This window comes from Blennius ocellaris (genome assembly GCF_963422515.1).
Source record: "Blennius ocellaris genome assembly, chromosome: 15".
NCBI lineage: Eukaryota > Metazoa > Chordata > Actinopteri > Blenniiformes > Blenniidae > Blennius > Blennius ocellaris.
In genome coordinates, this window is record NC_137664.1 from 11,610,496 (window position 1) to 11,633,178 (window position 22,683).

Consider the following 22,683-nt stretch of genomic DNA (forward strand, 5'->3'; position numbering starts at 1 on the left):
TATTTAAATGTTTTAAAGCTTTGGGGCAGTTGTGTAATGTTTCAGAATGAGGAAAATACAATCCTTAAGAGACAGCATATTGAAAATGTCCCCATAATGAATAATACTGTTACGTATTCCATTTATTTCCTTGGAAATATCACATTGTGAAAGGTTTCCCTTTTACTTACTGTATGGAAATGCAGGACTGGAGTAAAGTCTATCTTATAGTGATGATAATTAATGTGCTATTAACAACTGATAAAACTGAGATTTTGCTTTACTGACTGATTGATTCTTCTGTGCATTTTCTGGCTTGTTCACTTGTATCACCCTGATCTGCTAGTCGAGCAGCATTCTGCTTCTCTGCTGCACTGAGAGACAAAGTTATGAAAAAGGACGACTTCAGCACATGGAACTGCATGCTACAATAAACCAACAATTGTACTGCCTGTTTGTGATTCTTGGGTTGATTTAAGAACATAAGTTGATCATGAGCCATTGGGATGAACATGTGTTAAGAAGAAAGAGCAGTTTATCCATCGATATCACTTTATCCAATTTAGAGTTGCGGAAGAGGCCCACTTTGGAAGCCAGCAAAGTACACATTGAACAGATGAACTCGAAATATTTTGACCAGTGGAGTGAAACAAACCAATTCTGGTGTTAATGTAGTGTGGTGTTAAGTTACCATCCCTGGTTACCAGGATGCGAGACGTGAAATTTGGTATTGAATATAAAATTACAAGTAAAAATGTAGATCTCAGTAAAACTCTCCCTGGAAACCATAGAGTTTGTCAGTATGTCTGCAAAATGTCAGCCAGAAATCTTAACTTCAGCCTTTTTTTTTTTAAGTAAAGGATGTTCTCCATATCACCTGGTATATCTTTGATAGGCATAACAAAAGCCACAATAGGCAGAACTGGTAAGTCCAGTTTGACCACAACACGATGAAGAGTGGGCGTGTTTCTGACTGTGGTGGTTGGCAGGTTGATTAGAGCCACTTTCTTCTCAGCTTTACTGCTGCAGATCTGCTGTGAACGAATGGATGAATGATGAGGGCAGACATTTGTCTTTAGTCCTACCTCTCTATGAAATACAACACAAATGTAATTATTAGACCGATTTTCTCTGTTTTTTTTCACTCAAAGCTCATTATCTTCAGGAGCAAACCTCTCTGCATTTGATATCAGGCTTATTTAGTTAGGTCATATTTTCTTTCAAAAGCTACAACCATTGGGAGCTCAACATAGTTCCTGATGTCACTTTATGTGTTATTTTTTCTATAAACATGCTCTTCACAAATCTGTCCTTTTTTCCATCAACTGTAAGACTATTGAACCTTAATGAAATACGGCCTGAACTTCCATAGACTTGTTTTGAATGTTAAATTTAAATAATATTTAAAAAAAATATGGGAATTCTTAGTCTTTGATTCAAAATTTTGCTTCTGTTTATTTACATTTGGAATTCTGGCTTAATGTTACTAAATTCGGTACCATAAATAACAGGACATGCCATGGAGGGCTGAGTCACCTTCTGCTATTGATAGATGGTTCCTTTAGACCAGTGGGGGATTTTGCTATGGGCGAAGTAGGCAGCTGCCCAGGGCGCAAACTCAACAGGGGCGCACAGTGCACCAACTCAGATACTGCCTCGTGACTCCGCCCCCTGCCTGCGCAGACAGCTGTCAGCTCTTGTGGTTGAAACTGGACCCAAACTGTTAGGGTTGCTCTTTTATTTACATACTTGTAAATAAACACAAGCTGATGGTTTTACAATAAATGTATGTGTTTTGGGGCTCGTTTAGTTGATATTACAGTTAGTCTGAGTTTAGGGAAAGCAAAAGTCACATCAGGTTGGCTAACGACTGCAAACTGTGCTGAATCCATAAATCGTCTTTTTCAGTCTAACCTTGGCTTTCTCGGAGTCAGTGTCTTTGCCGATAGTTGTCAGCAGTTTGCAGAGACACTCCAGTGACTCTTCATCATTGTTCTTTAGCAGGTTGTCCACACAGTTCAGCATTATGTTTTCTGCTATCATGTGCAGCTTGAACTGGCCGATGGATTTTATATTTCCAACTGAGCGCCTCCGGGCCTTGGCCCGAGTTTCATCCAGCTCCTCCTGAACCCGTTGGCGCTCCGTTGATTAAAGAAAACAAGACAAGCAAAAATGAATATGAATCAAATATTAATATTAGCCTTGGTAAGTTATTCAGACATATATTTGCAAGAGTTGAACTAAAAATCTGACGTTTAATCAATGCATACCGGTGCAGCAGGGTCCAATTTGTTCTGCAGTCTCTGAATCTCCACGTCGCTCTCTTTTTCTTTGTGGAATTCTTGTCGGCAGCACCTCAACAGCAGGCTGCGGAATTTAACAGTGCTGTTCGTATCGTCTCTCATTGGGACATTTAACTGTGAACCACAGACTATTGAATATTGAATACCCCACCACACTGGTGTTTCGAGTGCTGTTCTCTGTAGTGTGGCACAAAGCATTTCTACATTTGTAAAACTGTTTCAGTTATACATCTTCTTTTTTAGAAGAAGATAATCTTACTTCATACCATTTCAAAGTACTCTTAAGACAAAAGTGTTTTTGAGAGGATTATTCACATTGGTTGGTTAAAACATCAGACTCACACAATCGGGGATTTCATTATAGATTAATCTGCTTCATCCTCGCAGTTTAACACATTTAACACATTTCTTAAAGCACTCATTAAACATTTTTTTTTAATAAACCTCAGTTTCCCAGAGTGCTGTGTACATAAACTGGATAGGTTGCACAAAGAAGTACACACACTCCAATTTACAACCACATAACAGTTAACCTCAACTAAACTGGAGTACCTGGAGAAAAGCATCAGGAATAACATGCAAACTCCACATATAAATGTACCAAAGCCCACATGGGAGTCAAACTATATAGACCTTCTGAGGCTGGAGTGCACTGCACTCACTTTATTGACATAAATTGGAATTCTGACATACTCCTTAATCACCACACAGATGATCAATGGAAGAATTGCTTTGTGTATTTTATAAAGTTGTGTTTATGCCTGAAGATGTATCGTCCCTGTGAAAGATGTGGAGAGGAGGCCCCCTCAGAGTAGAGCGGTGACAGGCGCATGCGCAGTGTGGGTGTCAGCGGGTGGCTCGCGCTTGTGTTTACAGCTCGGCTGGATGCTGCTGGCTGTTGATGGTACTGGGGAAGTGCAATGTTGTACCAACCGCCATTGGAATAAAAAACACCCGTGGGGATCAAGGTAAGTTGCCTCACACTTGCACGCGTGTTTGAACGCGCCTGTCCACTCGGCTATGGGGGAATAAAATGAGCTGTTTGTTAATTGTTACTGCTGTGCTAGCATGTGCTAGCAGGCGTAGGCTAACTAGCCACAATACACCAGTGGCCTGTATGAAGGCTGAGTCCAGCGCAGACCAGCCAGCATATTTACTCACAATATCACTGCAAACACCTCCACACAGCACTTTCCTTCAGTCACGATGTGCTGACGGAGTAAACCGATTAAATGTTAACTGCATACCTACACATTTGCTCTGACTTTGAATCGATGACTGATGTTGCTATCTTTGCTAGCGCTGGGCAGGTTGGTGAGTAAACGTGAGAGCTAGCGATATTATCGAGGTAAATGTTTTTAATATATCTTACATTAAAGATAATTATATGTTAGGCGTCGTGGGATTTCACGGGCTGCAAGTACAGACAGCAGCTTGACTTGTGTTCAGGTAGTTAAGGTAACATACTGGCAGAATATCATTATCAAGTTATTAAGCTAGCTATGGCTACTATAGTCACCAACAGCACATATCTGAAGTATAATGTTTGTCCCGATTAATGTGTCGTGGTTAATATTGCCTAATGGATCTGATCTCTGCTTGATATGTGCAAACATAGCGTGATCAGTCTGGGGGTGTGTCCCGTGGTTGTCTACCTGCAGGATAACTGCTCACACAGTGATCACACGTCAAAACAACAAGAATAAATTGACAATCTCTTGATCAAAACATCTCTCGAATTCTAATGGATTAGTCTTAAAAGTTTTGGTTTGTTTTTAAAGATTGATTGCTAGAGATTCGTAGTGATTTCAGTCATTTAAATGTTCTATCTAGGTAGAAGTGAAAGTAGCATACTGTGTTCTGTCAGCATGTATCAAACAATATGTTTTTGAAGCACAATGCATCATGAGGTTATAACACGTACATTGATGTTATTGGTCCATCCATTTCCTACTTTGCTTTGTCCAGCTTATAGCAGTAGTGTGCTGGAGTTGACTATGGGTGGTTTGTGAGTACACTCTGGACAGATCGCCACTCCATCACAGAGGAAAACACAAAGTGACAGGCTGTCACACACGCTCACCTGCAGTTTTATAGTCACAAGTTAACGTCACACACGTTTTGTCTGTGGGAAGAAAGTGGTATGTATGTTATCTGCATGTTTTAGGCGACCCTGCTCTACATAAAATATTATATATACACAGTGAGAACATACCAACTTGGCACAGAAAGTATAAACTCAAACTCGGGTTTTTCTGGCTGTGTTTCAAGATTGCTAACCACTATGTCGTAATACAAGTGTAAAATATACGTCTTCTTGAAAGAGGAAAGGCAAATGTTTCCCTGGAAGACACACTTGTTATAGATTATCCATTTTGACACAGTTGCTGGTGCATTCAGTGTTCATATTAAGTTGATTTTGAACCTACATTTGTGTTCAATCAACCTTTGATCTCATTAACCAGAGGTAAATGTTGACTTTGCTTTATATAAGTGGAAGTACTGTTCTTGTCACATAATGATGGAGAGGCGAGGAATGACTGTAGAGAAAAGTCTCTTTAGAGGTGCGAGCGCCTGGGGCTGATGACTCAGTTGCCATATAATTTCATTCGCTCTGGTTTAAAAGACTCATTCACCCTAGCTATATAAAATGTGTGATCACAAAGTCATTGTGCCCAGGAGCCCCTAACTTTGAATATATCATATTAAATTGGTCTCTCTTTGTTTGATTAGATGGGAAATGCAGTACATGTTTATCTTTAGTATCAAGCTTTTAAAAGCTATGAAACAACATATCCAATTTAGTTATGCTGAAGTATTATTAATATTGTTATGCATTCTTTAAGTCAAGACATTGATCATGCTTTGCTCTGAATGAGCTTCATTATTTTCTTTACAAACTTAGGCAAATGGACAGCAAATTCATGCCATAACACTAATCGATAAATTATTAAATAGATTAACCGAAAATAAATCCCACACATAACCAATACTTGAATCTTTTAGGAAAACACAGCATACAGCTGTGTGTTTTAGTGTTAAAATCACACAGCTTTGTCATTTATTAAGTAAGTGGTATCAATAGAAAATTTCTTTCAGCTATTTCACTGTGGTCCCTTTCAGCCAAACACTGTGGTCCCTGCCTAAAATAGGATGGGTCCAACCAGCTGGTTTTTGTCTCTCTGTTGGCTCCAATAGTTCCCGTCACTGGATAACAAGGATAGTAACTCATCCTGCCGCATCTTCATGTTGTTCCTGTTCTTTTCTCAGGTATAACACAACCACACTGCAAATACTGCAGGCAACACATTCACAAAGATTTGGTTGTATGGAAATCTTTGCTTTACCGACAACAACAAACAAATTTACTGAAGGAATGACAAAACTAGAGCTTCTTTAACATTATTTTAAGGACATCTGTAGTCCCTGTGGCAGGCATGAAAAGAAATTAATTAGATACTAAACAGCAATTGAAAGCAGAAATATAAAGTGCATTATAACATCCACTCACACAAAGTGGTTACTCACGTAGTGGCAGTCAACATAAAGTGCATACACTCTTATCCGTGGTACATTACAAGTAAAAGTCAATGTTTCAGGTTTGGATTGTGGGGCGCTTATTTCATTCCTTCATGGCCTTGTAAAGAGTGACTGTCCAAAATAATCAAAATCTATAAATAATCCTGTGATGACTCATCAGTAATACGTTATTTGTCATCAAGCACCATTGTATTCGCTGCAACCAACAGTTGCTAATCATATTAGTGAATATGTTGGCCTTGAAACAGGTTTTCAGTTTATTGTTAAAACATAAACACACGAAGATAATATATTTAATGCAACTGATGCATTTTACACAGTCATTCTTCTTGTTTGTAATATGCCATCACATTCAGTTTTGAGCTTCAACAGCTCATTTTACAAGCCATCATGAGAGGAACTGAGCTGTGAGGGATTGGTGTTTCATTGCAGTTGCTGTGAATGAAGTGAAAGTAGGCTGTGTTCTGTTAAATGCAAAAAAGAATAGCCTAGAGCCAGACGAGACTGAAGCTACACAACTCGTTAAATAATTCTGTCGCTTTAAGGCAGTATTAGTTGTACAGTATATGGCAGCAGCCTGATCTTAGTAATAGGTGGAGTCTAATAGCTGAATTGGCTTATGCTGTTTGTTTTGTAAAGTCTAACTAACATTTGATATCCACAAATGTGTCCTCGATCATTTGATTCTCGATCAACAAAAAGAAAACGGCTTCTAAAAGTAGTTACATTGAGGACAAGGTTAAGGTTTTCAAGTGTGTTTGCTGTATTATCTGCTCTGTTTGTATCAAGACATCACATCAACCTATTCTCTGCAGACAGCTGGCTAGCCAGTGTTAGCTACACAGCAGGGAAATGCTGAATAAATGAAGTTCACACGTTGTTCGGTTCACTCCTGTGCCTCCGTACCTTGCAGCTACAGATTGTGTCTCATCAGCAAACACAAAGCAAGGACTTCACATCAGGGTGCTTTCTTTCACACATCATATTATCTCCTTCATTGTTTTGATATATGGGATACTGTAATACGAGGCGCACTATTTGCATGCTACACAGTAAAGCACGTAATATTTATGTATGTGATCTTAAAATAGCTCACATAGCTCTGAGTAAATCCATTTCCTGTCTTCATCTTGTCTGGCTTGTTTTTTCTGTTTCTTCACACTGACCACCTGCAGACCTTATCCTCAGCTGCTGCATGCTTTTACTCATTACTTGCTTCACTGTTTTCCTCCATTTTATTTGTGACTATGGAAATTGCATGATCTGCGTGTAAGAAAGGAGTGAAATCTGAATTGACATCCCATTTCGCAACAGCTGTATATTTTCAAAGCAACAACAAATTACTTTTCTTCTCAATTTCCGGTCCACAGGGCCACCGAAACTGGTATCGCTGCAAAAATTGTACCACATTTCGGTTGTTTGATAGTCTTCACTGCAGTGTTGTGCATGCATTGTATACCTGTTTTAAGATTTATTGGCTGCATTGTTATATAAGGATCTGTTGCTTTGTGAGCCGGTGATAATCACTTAGCACAGAGGTGATCCACTGAGAAATGTCTGGTTTACTGAGAAAATCGCACAAATATGGTACTAGGTATGAGTTTGGATTTTTAGAACTAAATATTGAATTGTTTAAAAGAACATTGAGACAAGATGTCCATTGAACAAGATACGAGTGAGATGCATTGCTTCCCGTTAATTTTTTTCAAAGCCTCCCACCCATAGCAACAGTTGTTGCGTGGACATTTACACCTCCAAGTGTCAGATCACCTCATTTATCCATACTTAGATTTAAAAAAAAAAATCAGCTACAGCGATTACTAAGCATTGACACAACACGGCTGCAGCTTCGTGTCTCACAGAGCTCCATTTCAGTCATTAAAGCCAGGCAGGCCTGCACTGAGTGCATTTTCTTTTCGAGAGGGTTTTGTTTTCGAGTGTGAAACAGGAAGAGATTCTATTCCTGGATAGCCTAACTACTGCAGTGGAGCTTTTCTGGCATGCGTATCATATGCTCAAATAGATTCAAAAAAAACCAAACCAGACCCTTGGACTGTTTTTTGTACGTGTTGTATTCATGACATGCTTCTTTCTTAGTATAGCCTTAACATGTCCTATTATGTCTTTTATTTTTCCCTCTTGTCTTATTTTCTTTCTATCTGTGCCTGGCGGAAATGACTGCTGTGATGCTTCGGGAAAGGGACTCGGTTAAAAGCCTGAATGCTCTCTGTCTCTCTGTCTGGCTGCGTCTTCCTCTCCCTCGTGAGGTGCATGCAGGGCTCAGCTGGCAGCCTTGAACAGCCAAGCACGGCCCAGAACGGCTCAGAACGACCCAGAACAGCTCGCTCAGCTGGGCTGTTGTAAAAAGCTGAACAATAACAACAGAAAAAAAAAAATTGCCTTGGGTTTTTAGTATACATGTTGTCACAGGAACAGACAGAGGATTGTTATAGATTCAGAACTTGTGCTTTTGTTGTGATTCGGAAAAACAACCGTTAGTCAATTGTTGCTAAAAACGACTTCACTGAAAACTAAGGTTGTAATTATCTGAGATGCAATTAGTGTCCACTTGCCTATATTTGTATTTTTACCCAAAAAACTCCATGTCAAGCTTTAAAACGTCAACATGAACTCATTGACCCTTTTGGTAAACAAGCCCATAATAGGCTCTCGTCAGTTTTAATGGGTATATAAGCTAAAAACATGCATTTATGAGAATCTATGTAATGGGAAAAGTCCTACTTTGAATCTGGATGCTTTACAAGTTGTAACTCCCCTCAATAGTAAATGAGGAAGTTTCGAAGAGCTGCCAGAAGTTAATGTGATGTCGATCAGTAGTAAGTTAACTGTTATTTGTGGTCTAAATCAGTGGTTCCCAACCTTTTTTGACCAGTGTACCCCTTGAGCTGGTTTCCATGTGAAAAGTACCCCCTCTCTCGTGTGTGATTATTCGCCTTAATGTGTACTTATATTTAACCCTTTGTCTTTCTATCTATCCAACTGCTCATTTAAATAAAACAATTATTGTGAGTGTAAAAACATACCTTTTAATGAGACACTTGCGCTTGCTTGTCTTTCATAAGCTTTCATAATTCCTTTTTTCACTGGGCTCCCCTGTGCCTGCGTCCGAGGCGACGGTAGCAGTAGCGGTAGCTGGACGTTTACTCCTGCCTAGCCATGCATCCATGTTTACAGTCGGTATGCAGCTAGAGTTAGCTAGCTTCGCGAATCGTGCGCGCCCGCAGCAAGAACGTGAACCTTTTTTTTTTTTTTTTTTAAAGCGCGCCACTTTATAGTCTTTTCATTTTATGTGCATTGTAGTGTTACAATCACTGTGGACGAACTGCTACTCATGGAAAATAAACGTATGGCCTTACTAAAATTCATGATATAATATAATATAATATAGTATAATTTTTTTTTTTTTGTGTGTGGATACTGTAGGCTAATTTATAATCTTTCTGCGTACCCCCTGCAATACCCTCGCGTACCCCTAGGGGTCCGTGTACCCCCGGTTGGGAATCACTGGTCTAAATGCTTCCAACTGGGAAATAGCAGTTTTTTAAGTGGCAATTTTCTTGATTTCCCAGCTGCATGCATGCACCCCAATGCAGATAAGATTTATTGAATGATTTTTGCTTCGAAGATATCAGGATTTATTACTGATCTCTACAATATACAATAGGCAAATATGACATTTTCAAGGTGAAGCTGAATGGACAGAATTGTACTTCTGAAGCAAATTCCAAAGGAATTTTAAACAAGTGCAGTTTTATAGAGCTGGTATCACAAAGGCAGAAGGCATTACATCTCAGACGCACTGCAGCTGACAGAAATAAAGGTTGGAGTACAATATTTGCCTGCACATCACCACTCATGCCAAAGGCAATGTGGGCCAAACCAAATAACCTCCAGTAAAACACATCAGACCTTTTCAAGCCCCGAGATAATTTTCCGTATCAGTAATCGGCATCACTCTCCTGACTGGCTGGCCATGGATTGTGTGTCTTCTCGGAAGTGCGCCAAGGCACTGAAAAGGTTGATAACGAAGAGCGTAGCTTGGCAGGAGCTGGCAGAGATCTGTCGCCGAGACCAGGCAGCAAAGTAGGGTGACAAGGCAGCCATTATGTGTCTGTCGGAGCTGCCAGCCAGTCAGAGGCAAAATGTTGGGCTTGTGTTTTGTGCATGCACACGTGTGCCTGTGGGTGAGTACTACAGCTTATTTGTGTTCATACTACAGCTGCATGCGCGTTTGTGTCTGACGTTGACATTTGACATTAGCCAGCCTGAAACGGTTTATTTATTAATCCTGGTATGTTTTGCCAAAGCATTGATAGCTGGAAAAACTTGATGGAGCTCTGTAATTACTGATCCGTCTGCTAAAGCAAAACCCTTGCATTCACATAACACCTGGGTTATACACATTGCTTGAAAGAATTAAAAAGAAAAATCCATTGACATTCAATCAACACAAGATATGCAGGCAGGGAAATCATTGGTACACTAATCACACAGAATGCAAGTGTGCTAAAAATGGAAACCAGCTGTCTTTGAGCTAAAAGTATTCTAAACATCTAAAAAGTCTCCTCGAGAAAAACACATGACTCAACTGAGCATTGATGCCGGCGACCTTTGATTTCTGTTGCTTTCTTTACTTCACTTTAGCACCGTTTCCTTCAGATATTCCCGATTCTTTTTACGAGGGCCTCTAAATGAATCAAAGACAAACTCGTAGTGCAGAAATCTACAATGACAGTATAGATGTAATGATTACCGAGGTAAGACTGAAACGGAACAAAGGATCAGATTTATCAGGAACGGACGTTAGCTGTGAATCAAGCACTTTATACATCCTCACAGATTCTTCTACACAACATTACTGAAATCATATTTGCTAGTGGACTGTAAGTGGGGAGCGTGTAAAGAACAGGTTTTTTTTCTTTTCTTTTCTTTTTCTTTGAATGACCCATTAGATTTGGTAAAAAAAGAAAACAAACCTCAGATACATTTTCCATGGCACAAATAGTTTAGTTGTGATATCCACACAGTCAAACACAACTATCAGACTACGTAGTTACTATTTTCCTTATTAGTTTGTAACAGCGGCTGAAAGTAACAAATTGAAAATACACAGATTAATAAAGTTGGAATTTGAAGTGCATATACTTTTATGAGTATTTTAATCAAGTGTGTCTCCTACTTATGCATAATTTATATGATCTATTCTATTGCGCTACTTTGAGAATCATGATTTTCTTTTGAGCACACCAAAAATGAATTTCCAGAAGTTTTAATCGATGTTTTGTTACTAATAACTTCATTGTTTTAACATGGAACATCCTTGCTTTACATCCCCAAACGTTTACCATTGTGTAATTGTTTTTGGATGCTTTATTCATTTCCTGACAAATCGGCCAGTCGGCCACAGTAGTTGTACTCGAATACATTTTTTTGTACTCTTGCCATCATCGTGATATGTTGATGATGCGGGTTCACACTCGGTATAACTGTGTCATGAATGCGTCAAATCACAATCAACTAATAACACATTGTGATTGTGAAACAAAAAACTAAAAGCTACATTTTTATTAAATGACACAAAGGTTAAAAGCCACTTTAAAGTCACACTGATAATTGCAGAGTCTCGAATATCTGGAGTATCATAATTCAGCATAAAGTCACAAACTGCATATTAACAGGCTATATGAGGATGCTAATATACTTCTACGATGTAAAAAAAAGAGCAAACCACAACAACACTCAGGAATTCAGTGTGTTCCCACTGTTGCTCATTTCCTCAGTTTGCTTTGGAACGATGATGAGAACAAGCCCAAACTGAGAGTTTGTGTTTCCAGTTTTGTGTTTTGTACCCTAATAATAACACTCATATCAGCACAAGATGAAGCACAACCTTGTAGCGGCACATAGGTATCCACTAATAGTTCGGTTTATTATGAATCACTATGACAATGTTATCTCAAGTAATGCACAGTAGTAACTGCTTTGACCTTTCTCCTTTTAACTTTCCATTGTTGGAGTTTCTTTGAACAGGAAGGGTGGGCGAAAGAGACTGAAAAGGAACATGGAATGAAACCTTAAAAAAAACCGCTCAGGGAGCAGAGAGCTGCAAGTGTTGATTAAAATGTTCTATAGTGTTCAGAGAGATGATGCGAAAGGGGAAATAACTAGAGTGAAGAGGGTCTGGGAGCAATAAAAGAGAGATGTTTTGTGAGGAAACAGCCGGAAGCAGTTTACGGTCTCTTCTTGATCCTCTGCCAGAATCTTCTGTTGAGCCTTTCTTCCGTTTTGGCACAATGGCCTCTCCCTTTATTCATTTGTTGCATCATGCTTTAACAGTACTTTAACTGAACTCATCTGGAAACAACCTATAATCAGTTCTTAACTCAGGGCCTCTGCAGTTATATTACTGACCGGGCAGGCCATGACTCTTACACTGACCTCATGCTGGGCTCAAGCATAGAGGCTTTTTATTATTGTATGTTAATGAAGGCTCAACTGGAGCATGGATCTAATACCATTTTAACTGTTGGATGTTGAGTTTATTTTGGTCCAGCCTAAGTAACGTCTGTAACAGGAGTGCATTAAATCAGAGAATTTGATTCTCGCTGTAAAGGTGAAAAATGGGAAGATTTCTTAGCAGAGCAGCAGCAGGGATTGTGTTCATACAGGCCCCATCACGCTAAAGTGAAAACAACAATGATCATGTGGGATGGCTGTGTTTGTATGGGTCTTCTTTTAATTGCAAGGTTGATTTCCGTCTCCCTGTGTCCATATGTTGAAGTGTCCTTAAGCAAAGCCCTGAATCACAAATTGTTCCCAATGGATGGTTAAGAGTGTTGCATTGCAGCAGCCATCATTGGTGTGTGTGTGTGTGTGTGTGTGTGTGTGTGTGTGTGTGTGTGTGTGTGTGTGTGTGTGTGTGTGTGTGTGTGTGTGTGTGTGTGTGTGTGTGTGTGTGTGTGTGTGTGTGTGTGCGTGCGTGCGTGCGTGCGTGCGTGCGTGCGTGCGTGCGTGCGTGCGTGCGTGCGTGCGTGCGTGCGTGCGTGCGTGCGTGCGTGCGTGCGTGCGTGCGTGTGGTGAACTGTGATTATTTGGGAACTGTTGAGTCAGTACAAAAGTGTTGTATAAATAAAATCCATTTACTATTTACTTGTGTTCCAGTAGTTCTCAGGGCTCAGCAAAAATAACTCCAAAATGTGGAAAATAGACTTGATAATGAAAGATCTACAATAAAACTGTCTTCTCAGCTGCTCCATTTACAGCGGTTGCCATAGCAATTCATTGCAACTTTACAATAGAGTTGGCTAGATTTTATGATGGAAACTATAATAATAATAATTGTTCTTCCCAGAATCATGCGATAAAACCCTTTTCTTTCACTGACTCCATTTTCTTTTGTTTTTGGCCTGTGAGCTCATTTCTAAAGATCAATAAATTAATGGCTTCAAAGAGATGAGAGGAGCCATAGTGACTATAACTAAATGAAGTTGGACATGGAAAAAAAAATACAAAACTACAACAGCTCGTTTAATAATCCCAATTGGAAAACAAGTTATGCATTTTGATGCAAGTATCAGTGGTAATTCTCAGATAACCTTATGCCAAAAATACTCGGTGTCTGCAAGCAAAGATTACATTTTTATGGCCTCACAATGATCGATCCTCATTGTAGCAACAACGAAGTTGTTCATCCCTGTTTTTTAGCACATTTGTAACAAAAATCCAAACAGAAAGCGACTGGAGTGTGAACATTTTAATTTTTCCCCCATCTTTTGTCTCTCCAAGTGTGAACACTGCTTTGAAACCATTTGTTTCTCAGTCAATAGCAGATCAAGACAAAGCTCCCCAAACCATTAACACATTGTGTTTAATGAAGAATTGCATACAGATATGAGTTGTAACCCTTCAATAAGGAGTACTGACATCGATAAGATGGGTGATTGTAGTGAGTTAGTTTGTCATTTAATTCCCCCCTGTCATTTACATCATCATGTCTTTGCATTGCATCAGTCTTTTTGAGAACTCTGGAAAAAACAAATCTTCAATTATTTTTCAATGGTGCTCCAAATGACCTTATCACTGACTTTCACTGCAACAATGCTCATGTTGTTTTGTTGATCTTTATGTTCGCACGCTTTATGCTCTCTCTCTCTCTCTCTCTCTCTCACACACCCTCCTTCAGTCTCCTTTAAGTGATGAAAGGGCAACAAAGTGTAAATAGTAAATCATTTCACCATATTAAGACAGTTGGTTATGGTCCCACATTCTCTATAAGATGCTTTTCATGAATTTCATTACATCATGACTGTTTACTGCTTCTTTCCTTTATTCATTTTTCAATTTTTTTTTTTTCTTTTTCTAGGTGATTTTGCTCATCATCTCCCACCACTTCCTCCTCCCGTCTTCCATTCATGAGCAGCGTGGCTGAGTTTAACAGCGGCAGCCATGGATGACAAGGGCTCGGTGGGGAAGATTAGCGTGTCTTCGGACTCAGTGTCCACTCTCAACAGTGAGGACTTTGTCCTTGTCTCCCGGCTGGGGGACGAGACACCCTCCTCCACTAATAATGGTAGTGATGACGAAAAGACAGGACTGAAGGTAAGGTTGGTCTGGCGTAGGTGCAGGCAAGTGTAAAAAGGTGAAAAGGAGTATTTCACAGATGGAACACTGATGTGAGATTTCAGATGTAAAAGTGTAATTTTCAACTAATATCATTCCATGGTTGGTACTAAGGTACATTGAGGAAGCACTCCTGATTATTGCCACAATGTGGCCCTGATGGCAGTAGAGCAAGACATTCATAAAGCTATAATTACAAGATGGGCTTTGCTGCAGGGTAAAAGCAGCCATATCGGCACTCTTTTTCTTAAAGTTCAGACTGATTTAAGAGTGAATTTCAGGCCTCATCGCATAATTCACCAAGAACATTTTGATGTTCCTTCATCTGTGTATATTTGTTAGCGAGGTAAAGGGGAGTCCGGGAACAACCAATACAAGGATTTAAGATAATAGTTTTAATTATGGGTACATGATGTGACCCCACAAAATTTCAAAACACTTTTGACTCTCTGACCTAAAAAAATAATGTTGGAGCACATTTAGTCATCAAAAAATCGAATGAATTAAATTATCACAATTCATTGACAAAGTCTTGCAGATATCAAGAATACATTTTTGTGTTCCGTGAGTAAAGCTGTGAAAGCTTTATGGGATACCATTTGACAAAACATAACAGTACTCAGCCCAGCACATTATTCTCTATAATGGAGGGGTTTTTTTTCCATGCAGAGGCAATTTTGGCACTTCCTTTAGCCATGCTTCACATTGTCGGCATGAACATTGTGCTATCCTGCCATGTGCCTGCTAAGTCGCTGCAAAGTCAACAAATATTGCATCTTGCTTTAACCGGATATGTGGTTTTTAAAAAAAATGATATTATCATGAACGATACAATTCTGTGCTTCAAAATATTCATGCAAATTAATAGACCTTAGTTTCAAAGTTAATCTAGTCCTCCTACTCACTTTGAGACAGGACTTTATTGGGATGTCACTACTGTTCCATACAAATTGATTTGCTGAATCTGTGTCTGAGTCTATATGGATATTTGTTATTTGTGATTTGTACAAAAAAACGGGGGGGGGGGGGGGGGGTTGGGGGTTGTTAAAAAGGAATAAGAATATTAAAATTGAAGATATATGATGTTTTCTTCTTCATGAAAACGTTCATCTCAACCATCTTTTTATACGTACAATAATTTTGAGATAATCTTCTGATACGCCATCCATAACCATCCCACTAACCATTTCTTAATTATTTGCTTTCTCATCTTTACAACATTTTTTTTATCATAGTTAGTCTTATGTCTATGTGTTGTTTGTGTTGATTGTCTGTTATACTCACCACCTATACTCTGGATGTCCTTCTATGTTTGTTGGCGTGTGTCGAACATATTTCTCTGTTAAAAGCACAATAAAGCTTGTTCACGGTGAAGAACTTACTGGATGAACCTGAGGAAACGGTTTTCAGGGTAGAAAAATTAAGTGTTTGTAACTTGGTATTATAGTTGAGCAGTGATTGAAAGAGGCAAGTGAAGGAAACAGTCAAATTCCACACAAAGAAGAAAAGTCCCCTGATGTTTGTAGTTTTTTTGTGAGCTGAGCAGTTGCAAATGTGTTTATGTCAACAAATTGAGAGCAAATTTACCTTGGAAAGTCATCGCCCGTCTTCAGTTGTAATCTACGTGCCGTATGTAGTTCAGTACTTCCGGGTTTTTGCGCAGTGCAGTGATGCAACATTGCTTGCTCTCCCGTATAGTTCAGGTCTCTGGATTTCACATTCCCTTTCAGTGGGTGTACTTGGATTGCAGGCTCACATATTGACACTGTGTCCATTAGTCTGTCATCACTGTATCTCTTGTGTCCTTGTGCAGGAAGTTAAATGTTGTGAAGGTACCAGAAGATGGCGCCAGTAGAACAGGGTTACTGCATGTACAGCGGATAGCAAGGTGCTCAGCTCTGTGCTATTTGGAGCGCTCGCGCAAAAGATAGCATCAGTGAAAGGATCGGGGGCTTCGGTTTTGCCGTCCTTCTCAGCCGACATCATGATGAATAAAAAGCAGTACCTGACCTGGCAGCCATCCACTGTTCTCAGTCATGTTGTGGTGAAATCACTCCATCCACTGACCGTTGGCCATTCAGACATCATGTTTTGGCTTTTGCCGACACGCACCTGTGCACATCTCCCTCTCAGTCAGCCCATCTCAGTCAGGAGAAGAGTCAGCGTGTGTCTAAACTTGTTGTTTGTTATGCAGGTGATTTCTGAGGAAGGGGTCAGCTTTAAGGTCAGTCTCTTCTCTCTGTATCCTTCTCTTGCTTGTATGAATATTTCTCTTTTTCCTCATGTGATGTGATTTCGTGATGTCTGTGTCTGTGATTATTTGTGCCTCCTGTATAATTGCTATGTGTTGAGTGATGGCTGTTGTTTTTTTAAGTACTTTGGTGTTGATGACTTGGCAGAAATAGATACTATTGCTATTAGACTGGACTATAGTAGACTGCCCAGGCTTGTAGCATCACTAGGCCCACTTCACCTGCACAGTCGCAAAATGTGTTTTTATCTCGGCTAATAGCTGTTTGTGTCAGATCCTACTATAAAACAAAGCCAGTAGTCAAACAGCACTAGGACTATATAAAAAAAAAATCATGTACTTCAAGTTCCCTCAATATAATTATATTGTGAGAAAATACTGTATGTTACCTAAACCTTTTATTCAGCTTTGAAATCTTCGCAAACAAGCACGGCCACCATATAATTTGATAACAAAATACACCAGAAGTATAAAGATCCTGGTAGAAATAAATCGCATCACTGTCACTGCCATCTAGCTACTGCGTAGCACCAAAGTTACAATTTGATTTTGTTTACTTTATTTTCCTATAAAAGTCTATCCTCCTAATTTGACTTTGAACATACTATAATCTCATGATTCCAGAATCTAATTGTAAATGTTGACTTGGAAGGCTGGCTTTGGTATTATAACATACCATATTTGGAAGTCCCTGTTGTGACATTTAAGAATTCAATAGCAGCTGCATGGTTTTAAATTGAAATTAATTTCAGTTTTGTTTATTTGTATTGCACTTATTACATCATAGTAATCTCTTAACTCTTTATATGTGAATCAAACATAAAGGAGATAATTCTGCAATCCTAGATGCACAAGCATAGGTGATGGAGAAAGGGGGAAAAATAAACCTGTTTTTAATAGAAAGAAACCTCCTGAGGAACCAGACTGAGTGGCTATAATGTGATGTAATATCAGTCGTGAGATAAAACACAAGCTCGTTGTAAAATACAGACTGCATTTCAGTCACCAAACCAAATCGGCATTTTATTTGCATTGTTGCTCGAGCTTTAGTATCTGTCATACAATGGATATTTTCAAAACGACAGAGCTATATTATTAACACAGTTGTTGTAAGGAAACACAGTTGTTTTGCTCCATTAAAAAAATTTTTTTCCAAGGTGGTGCACCTCATCTTTTTTTTTCTGGTCCGCTAACGTACTCCAGTGAAGCCAAACGCTGGCAGACAGTCCCATTCCCACTGACTGTCAGAGTAAAGTGCCTTCATGATGAAAGCAACTGCAGTTTCCCCAAGTCGACTGTATTCTAGAAAGTGTCTTATGTATGGTTTTCTACAACTCGTATTTTTGACAACCTCAGATCCGGCAAAACTTTGGGGCCATCGCTGCTCAGAAGGTACAATAGCCACATCTGAGTATTCACCCAAGAATTAATCTCAAACGCCACGAAACAACTAAATCCTATGTTTTTAGTTTGGTACGGCAGTCTCTCTGCGGGATAGGTTAAATCCTCTCTCCTTCTGAACATTGCACTGCTGCTGCCGGAGCTGTAGAAACAGTGCTGCGCTTAGTTCTCAGGCTTTTCATGGCTGGTTCCACCTTGAATTTGCCCTTGGTGTTTATGCGTCCTGTTATTTCGCGCACAGTCAAGTGTTGACGCTGCTCTTCTGGTGTCTTGATGCCTGTATGTCACACCTGTAACTGACTTACCAACTAATCACTAATACTGGGTGAAATGAAGACACAAATCTGATGGTTGATCCACTGCACAGCTCTGCAAGCTGCAACAGAAAATACAAATGCAGTAGATGCTGCCTCATGGTCTATAGTTTGATGCTATGGCGATTATCACAATGATTTTTCAGAAATAAACCTCCATGTGGTCAAATTCAAATGTGTTATCTATTCCTTTTGGTGGTGGTTTCATATCTGAGCCTGTGTGTGCTTGTTGTGTGTTTTTGCACATCTGTGTGTGTTGTAATGTATCAGATTGTGGGGAATGGAAGTGAGCAGCAGCTCCAGAGGGAGTTAGAAGATGTCCTCATGGACCCGTCGGTAGCTGACGCTGGGCTTGGATCGGGAACAGGGATGGACACTCTGGGTGGGAGTGATCATGGCCTCCCCATCACAGCGTCCCCGGTACCGCCAGGCTCTGACCCTCTGAGCGCACCGTCACCCAAGTTGGAGATGGTGCTTCCCGTTCAGACAGCTCAGGAGAGCGAGCTCAATGAGAGGTCGTACAGAGGTGAGCTCGGATGTGACTGTTTAATCCTCATATTCTTCCACTCTGAAGCTCAGAAAATGGGTCTTATCTTCAGCTTTAAAGACTTTTTAAGACATTAGCAGTGATATCTGAATCATAGACTCTAAGTCGTTCTACTTTCATTTTGATTTCCATGCAGCAAAAAAACTGTTTCCATTTTCTTATTGCTTTGCTCTCTCGATTTGTTGCTTGGATGGCTTGATATTTTATTACTTCACCTACCCACCTATCAGCGATCTTACATTGTCATTGCTTCTCCGATGAGGATGCACAGCTACAAGATGAAGTCATAACACCGTCCTCTTCGTACCACTCCCTTTCTTTCTCTTTATTGCGGCTCAGCAGCAGACGAATCCTCATCAGACGGAAGTCCTTGCAGTCCCATTCCAGATGAGGACAGCGTCGTGTTCAGCCAGCTGACTTACCTTGGGTGTGCCTCGGTTAATGCCCCCCGGAGCGAGGTGGAGGCTCTCCGTATGATGAGTATTCTCAGAGGGCAGTGCCAAGTCCCACTGGATGTCACACTCTCTGTGCCAGGCGTGTCCGAAGGCACCGTCAGGTAGAGAGACATTACTTAGATACATGTGTGACATTGGGTTTTTCAGCTGATGATGGTGAAATAGTTTGACCCCATCCTACAGAAATTATATTTAAACTACATACACGGTGTTTATTTTAAAATTACATCATGAAGGGTAAAAAAACCAAAAACGGAGCAGCATTAAAGTCCCCCTTCAACCAAAATGTACTGTCGTGTTAGTTTCACTCTCAATGTGCGAGAGGTGAGAGCTCTGCTTTACCTAAAATTTGTAACTCATTCTTGTTTTGTCTGTTCTACTTGTCAGTATGATTCTCTCAAAGCGGGGGTGTTATAGCTTGATTCCCCTGGGGATGATAATAATAATTCAGCTGAAACGGGGTGATGCCCATACCAGAGGGTGTGTTCTCCTATCCCTCCCAGCAAATTGCCCTCTGATTACATGCATAATTAGCTCCAGTCCCCAAACTATCAAGATAAGTCTGCATACTTGAACAGACATTGCTTACACATTAGTACAAAGCTCAAATAGATTTTCTTTGTAACAATACTTTCGGTATACAATAACATTTTTATTGCTATTCTACCAGATTATTGGACCCCAACAACAGTACAGAGATCGCCAACTATCCCATCTATAAGATTCTGTTCTGTGTACGGGGCCACGACGGCACGCCGGAGAGCGACTGCTTTGCTTTCACCGAGAGCCACTACAATGCCGAGATCTTCAGGATCCACGTGTTCCGCTGCCAAATCCAAGAAGCGGTAAGCAAATATTGACTAAACCATTGCTGACTTGATATATGCTGCAGTCTCTTCCATGCTAAGATTGTTAAAATTTCTCTTATTTTATTTTTCTTACTGAATTACTGCATAAGGAATATGAAATATTATACAACTCCACACCTCAAATTGTTGCTATTTAGTCAGAATGCCAAATGGGGGAGCAGGAATTCCTCTTATTACACTTACAAACTATCTTCTCTTTATTTCTCTCTTTGCCTTGTCTTTTTCACTCACATACATGTACATGTGTACACTCATGCTGCCTGTAGCCTGTGTCTTCTTGACCTTGCCCTAAGTTGTTGAGCCCTCTGAAGCCTGACCTGCAGGGCCTGGTGTCAGTGCGGGATCTTCTCCAGAACTCCCCCAGGGATCACGCCATGCCCTGCAAGCTACGTCGTGCATTAGACATATAAACCCTGCACACAATCGCCAAAGCCACCTTGCAGGGAGAGAGGAGCTGCCACGGCTTGTATTGCAGTGGGTTTCTGTACAAATCTGAAAGGAGAGAGGAGGGAAACCACTCAAGAAACTAGGTTAAAGTGTGGCTTCAATGTTCACTGACCTGATTTCTCCCCCATGCAAGCACTTTTCAATGTCATGAAGAGCCTCCAGACAGACACTACTTTATCAGTCCAGTTTCATTCTCCCACCCAGTTTGCCAGCCACTCAACTGTGACTCACCTACTCACACCAACACAACGCTCAACTTGAACATACTGGTTTATGCACTTATTTAGTGAAAAATCAAACATGCACATTTCTTCTCTTCTTTTTTTTTTTTTACCCACAATCGTATTGTTTCCTTCCCTGTCTTCCTTCTGACCCCTGAGCAACATATCACTCTACACTGTCTCCAGCTTTGTTGGGCCTCAAAATGTCATTATTAGATTGTAGGGAGTCGACCTATTGGTTACCTCTTCCTTTGGGGGGAAAAAACCGCTGCTTAGTCATATGCTTTACATTAACCGCTCCTCCATAGTCTGAACTCTTAAGACCTTTTAAAACACTGCCTCTTATTTAGGTGGTTCATTTAAAGTCTATTTTGAGGCAGGTCAGCTCAAAGACTAGTTATTTGACAAATTTTAGTTAGCAAAATTACATTATCCTGCATGAGGACCTAAAGTCTTCCTGTCCACCACAGAGGTCACATTATGACAGCCTTAAGCATGGACTTAATAACAACATTATCACATTTTAGACCCAGTAAAAATTGAAATGGATAAAATATAATTCTTTGTGCTCATTTGCAATATGTATTTAGACTTTTAATGAATATATTATTCTTATTAAATACGATTAATATATTTCTGCTCTGTAATTTCTGTCTCAGATTTGCAGATGTTATAGAAGCACGCACGCACACAAAGCAAATCGAGTCAACCACCAACTCTTCCTCCCCTGTGCCAGACCTCCTAGTCCGGCCCCAAAGGGACTTCATAACAACTCCCAGTCCTCTCATGTTAATGCAGAGTTCTATTAAGGTTCATGCACATCACCTTTTTTGACCGTTAACTTGCTGTTTAGCGGTAGATCATTGACTTCAGTTCAGCTTAAATAGATTTATTACGAGATGTAATTACATTTCGAAAGACAAAGACAAAGAGGCCAATAAAAATAATTGTGTGGCTGTGCCATGGCTTTTATTAAAACATGTCCCAAAGCTTCATGTCAGTATGATTAGAAACATACTGCTGCCAAGTCAGAAAAAAAAATCTCAGTGGGAATAACTTAAAGCAATGGAAGGCTTAACATTTTCCAGATCTGTTAAAGCTACAGTTAGAGGCAAAGGCTTAATTCAAAAGGTCTCAAATGATTCATTCAAATAACTCTGAGATGATAGAACTTCTTTGATTGTTTGATTTGTTTTCTTTTACCAAGTAGGTTCCACGTGTGTGTCTCTTGTACCTATTTGTCAGCATGTTGTAGAAAAACCACCGGCCAATTTTTAAATAAACTAAAGAGCATTGCAAAGCAGGACCTGCTATTATTTTTTACTCAAATCTTTCAGTCAAATAAAAGAGAGGGCATTTAACGGAGTCTAACCTCTGCATGTTAAAATCAATCAAAAAAACAATTGTTGACGAAATACAGACATGTATAGTAAAACTGCACTTCTAATACTGCGACTGCACACGAGGTGCTGAATGTAGAAAGCCAATGGATGGAAACAATGCATGTGGACTTGCACTGATAATAGCATCTGTCTTGTGCTGTGCTACCCCGCCACACACTAGTCGTGAGCAGATCTTCACATTTTAAATAGAAGATTCATTTATCTGACATATTAATTTGCTCAATCAAGTAATTTCAAGGTGATATTTCTTTTATATTATGTCACCTTGAAATAATTTTTCAAAAACTGCTCAGAATCCGGCGGAATTGTGTGT

General features: G+C 39.8%; 1 protein-coding gene across 2 annotated transcripts in view; it reads left to right on the top strand.

The window, feature by feature from the left end:
• Positions 1 to 3,133: 3,133 nt before the first annotated feature.
• The window catches only part of rabgap1 (RAB GTPase activating protein 1), a 76,252-nt gene continuing 56,702 nt past the window's right edge, over positions 3,134 to 22,683 (top strand). The window contains exons 1-6 of one of the 2 annotated variants that reach the window (XM_080509568.1): positions 3,134 to 3,250; positions 14,206 to 14,441; positions 16,657 to 16,686; positions 18,699 to 18,954; positions 19,318 to 19,531; positions 20,101 to 20,275. In XM_080509568.1, the coding sequence (XP_080365694.1) occupies positions 14,289 to 14,441; positions 16,657 to 16,686; positions 18,699 to 18,954; positions 19,318 to 19,531; positions 20,101 to 20,275 (828 nt within the window). In that variant the 5' untranslated portion in view covers positions 3,134 to 3,250; positions 14,206 to 14,288. The remainder of the gene's footprint in view (positions 3,251 to 14,205; positions 14,442 to 16,656; positions 16,687 to 18,698; positions 18,955 to 19,317; positions 19,532 to 20,100; positions 20,276 to 22,683) is intronic. The other variant, XM_080509569.1, reaches the window with a different exon arrangement.